Source organism: Urtica dioica, chromosome 4, assembly GCF_054948205.1.
Source record: "Urtica dioica subsp. dioica isolate 48M chromosome 4, U.dioica_male_clone48M_v1_H2, whole genome shotgun sequence".
Lineage (NCBI taxonomy): Eukaryota > Viridiplantae > Streptophyta > Magnoliopsida > Rosales > Urticaceae > Urtica > Urtica dioica.
Genome location: NC_142759.1, coordinates 8,494,551 through 8,502,485, shown reverse-complemented (window position 1 = coordinate 8,502,485; position 7,935 = coordinate 8,494,551). Strand labels below are relative to the sequence as shown.

Below are 7,935 nucleotides of genomic sequence, written 5' to 3'. Positions count from 1 at the left end.
TTGTTAATAAATAAGGGCAAATCAGACCTTAATTATTGTCACATAAACTTGTTGGTTATTTCCCTAAAAGTTGTGAAACGTAGGCTAAAAACAAATTTTATAGTTTCATTTTGGCTATTTTGCTACACTGCCCTTTTAAAAATGTCGAGTTTGTACCTTGTTTAATTAAAATGACAAAATTATACCATAAAATAGATAACTGTGCTACGAATCATCCTGTTATTGACTTTTCATAAATGTTGACTTTAATATTTATATGTAAAATTTATTTTATCCTTATTCATTCGCACCTTACAGTCACATATGTAATTTATTGAAAAATAAATAAAAAACAAACCCTAATTCCCAATTTTGAAATTGAACTAAATCAATAGACTAATAAAATTCATACATCTCAAACTGCGACTTTGATTCATGGATTTCACGCTTGAATAAGTGATTTCGATAATTTTTTAATGCCGATTATAATCATTTTCTTTGTTTGTGTTAACCACGATATTTCATATTTAATAGATCGTTGTTTTTATTTATTTATATTTTTACAATAAATTACATATAAAGCTATAAAGAGCGAATGAATAAGGGTAAAATGAGGTTCACATATAAATATCCGAGTAAATATTAATGAAAAGTTTATATAAAGAATGTTTGTGGCATAATTGTCTTTTTATTCTATGATTTCGTCATTTTAATTAAAAATAAGGTACAAACTCGACATTTTGAAAATCAAATGAATAAAGGTAAAATGATGTGTAGGTTTCTTCTTTTTTTTCTTCAAGAAAATGCCTAAATGCAGAGTATAGGCATTGATACCATGTCTTTATTTGTTCTTCAAGATCATTATTCTTCTTCTCCAATTGAATAAGGCATTCCTGCATTTCTCTGAATAGTTAGCCCCAACAAGATAGGGCGGACATCTTCTCCGCTACCCTTGAACGATATTAGCCATCTTTCTAGTGTAAAACTATTAATGAAAATATTTGTAATTTGTGTGGTGAGTTTAATAACAATTTTTTATCTGATGGCGAGTAGACGATTATTTATATTGTTTACAAGGTAACATTTAAATTTTCGATTGGATGGTCTATATTTAATCGCAAACTTCTCATTTTGCTCGTTTATACTTGGTGATTTTTGGATAGTCTATGATCATTTCTCTATGTTTTTTATCCTCGATTCCTTTTTCTGTATCTTTATCCGTTTACTTGGTTTTTATTAATTTTAATAATAAACGATGCTATCAACTTTATAAGGGTAATTAAGTGGTGACTAGCTCTTGTAACAACTTAATGGACCCGAGATCAATTCTTAGTAAAAGCATTTTTTAGTGTTAACGAGTCGAAACCACCTATTTTATCACCTGAGCACGTTAAAATCTTGACGGGTCCTGTCAATTTACCCACTTATCCAAAATAACGTATATTACTCTACCTGTTTGAAACTGAGCAACGGACTAGGTAAAAAGTATCGGATAAAATTTCCATCCATGCATATTAGATACCTCTATCTTGCACCAGAAAGTAACATTTCTTGATGTTTTTTGTATTTGTGTGTCATAAGTCACAAAACAATCACACCATAATTAGTTTTTCACTTGTACCCAAGAGTAAACCTTCTTTATTGTATCCATGATTTGGTAATTCAGCACTCTCTCTCTCTCTCTCTCTCTCTCTCTCTCTCTCTCTTCTTATATAAACCTTCAAACTTTATTTTAGAACAAATCAAACAATTAATAAACATAATATTAAATCAAATCTAAAAGGATAATTTTATCGTATTCTAAAAAAATTTCATATTTGATTAATTCCACACTATTTCCAAAATTTTCATATTAGTAACTTTATAATGCCTTTGTAAATTCCCAATCTTTAAAAAAAAAAAAATTCATATTCAAAATATTAGGGAATTTAAATTTTATTGGTGTCAATATTTTTTACTCTATGACGAAACAATATATATATATATATATATATATATATATATATATATTCACGAAGTATCTATTTGTAAGTATTCAATGATTTTGCTATATGCACATACATTTTATAAGATATTGTAAAAAAAAGGTGGTGGACAGTACCATAAAAACGCCATATTAAATTGTTTTAATTAAAAGTTTGCTACTTTGGTGGTATATATCCAAACGTGGGCATTTGGGATTCCATGGAATCCCTTTCCGGCTTACAGAAATTCCGGTTCCAAATGGACCGAGATGTTTTGGTCCGAACAATATTAGAATTTTGGCCAAATTGAAACGATAATACACTCTATTTCGATTAATTTCAGTACTGTTCATGAATTAAAAATAATCTTTTTTTTAAGGCCAAAATAAACTCTAGTAGTCGAAGAAAAAATAGTTAGCAATATCGGAATATTGGAAGGTACCAAATTCCAAAATTATATGATCCTTCAATAGTATCATTACAATTTTTTAGTACCGTTTTGGGGTGTTGAACGATATCCATCCACGCTGACTTTCAGCAAGGATTTAGTTGATTTAGTTCCCATTTTTTCTCTGTAACAATTACTACCTATTATTCTGCTAATTAGTTTCCTATTTGCTTGTAATCTGCTGTTATATACGTTGCCTATTATATTTCCTATTGTATAGCAATATCAGTTATGTACACGCCTATATAAACAAGGCAAAGTCATTGAATAATATCATCAATTTCCATTATTGCTTTCCCTTTTAATATGGTATCACAGCATAATATCATCTCTCTTTCTCTTCCTATTGTACTCAGCGTTTACTTTTCCTGTTGCATATCTTTACTTTGATTATCAAAATCAATTCTCACAGTCATTCACGCATATCTCATTGCTTTTATTATCAGTGATATTCTTAATTGTATTCATTACATTGAATATCTTCATATTATCCCACATCAGTATAATACATTCTTATACCTTCGTTAGCACTTATTGTCAGTGCTATTTGTGATACAATAAAAGTTTTCGCATCAGTGCTATTATTTTCTTTTTCTTCTCTTCTCGTCCAGTTTTTGTTCATATTTTTTTTAAAAAAAAAAATATTGTTATCAGATCATTGTTCACGATCTTTCTAATATATGTGTGTTTTCTCACTCTCTCAGTCGAACATGCCAAGCGAAATCAACGCCACAGAAACAAATATGTCTAGCGAAACCACCGCCGCTGAGCCTTCTCTGAATCAATCCGGTTTGCATGCGATTCATCACTCCGACAGCCCGTCCACTGTCCTTGTCACTCCCATCCTCACCGGCGACAACTACGGTTCATGGAGCTGAGCTGTCACCATGGCGCTGCGGGCCAAAAACAAGTTCAGCTTCGTCGATGGCTCATCATCCAAGCCAACCGACGCGAACGCTGCTGTCAATTAGGGACGCTGCAACGACCTCGTGAGCAGCTGGATCCTCAACTCCATCTCTCCCGAGATACGACCTAGCATCCTATACGCGGAGACTGCTAGTCAGATTTGGGTCGATCTTAAGGAGAGATTTTCACAGTCAAATGCCCCTAAGATCTATGAGCTCAAGCACTCCATTTCCGTTCTCAAGCAAGATGGTATGACTGTTTCTCTCTATTTTACCCAATTGAAATCTCTCTGGGATGAATTGTCCAGCATTGTCTCGATGCCTCCGTGTATTTGCGGCAACGCAAAATGGCTCATCGATCAACAGAACCAGGACCGAGCCATGGAGTTCCTACAGGGTCTCACTGACAACTACTCCACGGTTCGGAGCCAAATCCTTTTGATGGAGCCTTTCCCGTCTGTCCAGCGCATCTACAGTCTTGTGCGCCAAGAAGAGAAATAGCAGGAAATCAACCTTCGCTCCACCGTCTCCGCCGACTCTGCTGCCCTCCACGCTGCCAAGCAATCCGCTCCAAACAACCGCCCATATGGAAAGCGCCAGCGTCCGTTTTGTGATCACTGCAACCGACATGGCCACACTCAAGCGACATGCTACCAGCTCCATGGTTTTCCCGACAAAGATCAGCGGCGAAGCAGCTCGGGACCACCTGCAAAGCACTCGGGACCACCGCTCGGAAGCTCGGTACAACCTGCAACCTCATTCACAGCCGACCAATACAACCGTTTGCTATCACTTTTGGCCAAAGAGTCATCCAACGGCGATTCGGCAAATTTAGCAGGTACATCGCTTTCATGTACATATCCTTGTTGGATTATTGACACTGGTGCATCTAATCATATTTGTACATCTTTATCACTATTTTCCTCTTATGCTCCTATAAGTAAAAATATTTATGTACAATTATCTGACGGTTCGTACTCATCGGTGACTCACATCGGTACCGTCAAGTGTACATCGTCACTTATTCTCAAGGATGTGTTCTTTATTCCATCCTTCAAATTCAACTTGTTGTCAATCTCACAAATAACACGTCAACTCAACTGTGATGTAACATTTTCTTCCACATCGTGTTCATTTCAGGACCGTGCGAAGAGCACGACGATTGGTCGGGGTAACGTGCAACAAGGGCTCTACTACTTGGATGTCTCTCATTTAATAAATTCTGTTTTTTCATTTCAGCACTCGAATAAATTTGATCTTTGGCACTCACGCCTTGGACATCCTAGTAATTCTCGTTTTCAATTCCTCGTCAAGCATTTTCCAAATATTGTTGCTAATAAGAATTTTATTTGCGATGTTTGCCCTCAAGCAAAACAATCGCGCAATTCATTTCCATTAAATGTTGCTCGTTCGTCAAAATGTTTTGAATTACTACATGTCGATATTTGGGGACCTTTTTCCGTTTGTTCTAAAAATGGGTCACGTTTCTTTCTCACTATCGTCGATGACTATTCACGTTGTACTTGGGTGTACTTAATGAAACAAAAGTCACAAACTTTTGATATGTTCATTCATTTTACGAATCAAATACAACGTCAATTTCAATCATCAGTTTCCCAAATCAATACAGGGAATGGAGGAATTTTCATTCCACAAATTCAAACCATTCAATCTGATAATGGTACTGAATTTCTCTCTAATAAATTTCAAAATTGGTTTCATACCCAAGGGATCGTCCATCAACGAAGTTGTATTTATACCCCTCAACAAAACGGGGTGGTAGAGCGCAAACATCGTCATCTTCTCGAAGTAGCTCGTGCATTACGCTTCCAAGCACACATTCCTTATCCTTTTGGGGCGAGTGTGTTCTCACCGCTGCCTATCTCATTAATAAAATGCCTACGCCACTACTCAATTTTAAAACTCCACATGAAGTTCTCATTGGGAAAGTCCCATCTTACTCCATGCTCCGTGTTTTTGGTTGCTTGTGTTTTGCCAAAAACACGCATATTCAACATAAGTTTGATGTTCGAGCCAAGCCATACATCTTCATTGGCTATCCATACGGGCAGAAAGGGTATCGCATTTACGACCCATCCACTCATCGCATCCATGTCTCAAGAGATATTATCTTTCATGAATCTACATTTCCCTATCGTGACACCTCGGAAGCCCATCTTCCTGCCGATCTCAAAATCACTCACATCGATGATAACGATGATTCTTTACCACTTTCTCAATCTTATCCAGACTCTTCTGAATCAACTTCCATTCCGACCAACAATGAAGTTGCTGATCCCTCAATCACCAATCCATCGACTCAAGCTTTGTACTCGTCACCTCGGTATTACCATCCTTCTCGTGCTCGCCAACCCCCACCACACTTACGTGACTATGTCAGTAATGTTGCTTCTACACCATCTACTCCATTTCCTCTTCGAGATTACATGTCATTTGGTCACATGAGTTCCTCTCATTGTGCCTTCGTCACAAACATTCTTCTCCATTCCGAACCTCAAACTTACTCTCAAGCGGTTAAATCTACTGCATGGCGTGATGCCATGACCGCTGAACTTCGTGCTCTCCACACCAACAACACGTGGACCCTTTGTCCTTTACCATCCGGTAAGACCGCAATTGGATGTAAATGGGTTTTTAAACTCAAATTTAATCCCGATGGTTCAATTGAACGCCACAAAGCTCGTTTATGTGCCAAAGGATATACTCAAATCGAAGGTATCGACTATCATGATACTTTTGCTCCTGTCGCAAAATTAGTCACTGTTCGCGTTCTTCTCTCTATTGCCTCAATTCAAAACTGGCCTCTTCATCAACTTGATGTCAACAATGCATTCCTACAAGGAGATTTAGATGAAGAAGTTTTCATGAAACTACCACCTGGTCTTTCTCACACAGGTGACACTCGAGCGTGTAAATTGCACAAATCTATTTATGGTCTCAAACAAGCCTCTCGTCAATGGTTCTCCAAATTTTCATCTACCCTCATTTCTCGAGGTTTTCGTCAATCAAATTCTGATTACAGTCTTTTTACCTATATTTGTGGCACAATCTCTGTCTTCGTTCTCGTCTATGTTGACGACATAATTGTCACAGGAAACAATGATGTTTTTATCAACAAAACAAAATCCCTCTTAGCTTTTTCCTTCTCAATCAAGGATCTTGGTCGTCTCCGGTATTTCCTTGGTATCGAAGTTTCTCGTTCCAAAAAGGGCATATTTCTATGTCAACGAAAATATACACTTGATATTCTCACCGACTCCGGACTGATTGGTTCTCGTCCCTCTTTATTCCCGATGGAACAACATCTCAAACTTCGACCCACTGATGGAACTCCTCTTCCGGACCCATCCATCTTCCGCCGCCTCATCGGTCGTCTCTTATATTTGGTTGTCACTCGTCCGGACATTCAATTCGTTGTCAACACACTCAGCCAATTTATGCAACAACCTCACTCAGTCCACCTTGATGCGGCACACCGCGTTCTTCGCTACTTGAAAGGTACAGTAGGCCATGGAATTCTCCTCCCTGCCTCTAGTACCCTCTCTCTTGTCGGGTATTCAGACTCCGATTGGGCCGGATGCCCTAATACTCGCCGTTCCACTACAGGATACCTCACAATGCTCGGCTCAAGTCCCGTTTCTTGGAAGACTAAGAAACAACCAACGGTTTCACGTTCTTCTGCTGAGGCCGAGTACCGCGCTCTCGCTGCTCTTACATCTGAACTTCAGTGGCTTCAGTCTCTCATGTCAGAACTTGGATTTCCCCAAACTCACCCCATCACTGTTCATTGCGACAACAAAGATGCAATTCACATTTATGAGAACCCTGTATTCCATGAACGAACCAAACACATCGAAATTGACTGTCATTTTGATCGTGAGAAAATATTATCTGGACTCATATCACCGTCTTATTTACGTTCATTCGACCAACTCGCTGACATCTTCACCAAGCCGCTTGGTGCCCAGACGCTCCACTGATTATTACACAAGTTGGGCGTCGTCGATATATCTCCTCCGGCTCCAACTTGAGGGGGGGTGTTGAACAATATCCATCCACGCTGACTTTCAGCAAGGATTTAGTTGATTTAGTTCCCATTTTTTCTCTGTAACAATTACTAGCTATTATTCTGCTAATTAGTTTCCTATTTGCTTGTAATCTGCTGTTATATACGTTGCCTATTATATTTCCTATTGTATAGCAATATCAGTTATGTACACGCCTATATAAACAAGGCAAAGTCATTGAATAATATCATCAATTTCCATTATTGCTTTCCCTTTTAATATGGGGCTATAACATAACATAATTTCGATTCTTATCAAACGTCTAACCTTACTTTTTTTTGCTCAAAAAACGCCTAAACTTACTGGTGATGTAGATGATAGATTTAAAACAGTATTTTTTTTTAGATGATATGTTATAAATGGGCAACTGCGACTGAAAGTCTTTTATTTGCACTCTAGCCATTATATCTTTTATTAATTTTCAGTGAGAGAGAAAGTATCCGACTTTTTTTTTGGAAAGGTATTTGTGTCCGATTATTAAATTCTCACAACCCATTATTATTTTAAATTTAAGTTGATATAATATTCGATTTTTGGGGTCTTAATAGTCA

The 7,935-nt window shown here is 37.4% G+C and overlaps 1 protein-coding gene across 1 annotated transcript; it reads left to right on the top strand.

Moving 5' to 3' along the window:
* The first annotated feature begins 3,278 nt into the window (after positions 1-3,278).
* LOC149400070 (uncharacterized) lies at positions 3,279-3,797 on the top strand. Its single transcript, XM_089610385.1, has 2 exons — positions 3,279-3,353; positions 3,474-3,797. Exons 1-2 carry the CDS (start codon positions 3,279-3,281, stop codon positions 3,795-3,797), a joined length of 399 nt encoding a protein of 132 aa, XP_089466511.1.
* Positions 3,798-7,935: the final 4,138 nt, after the last annotated feature.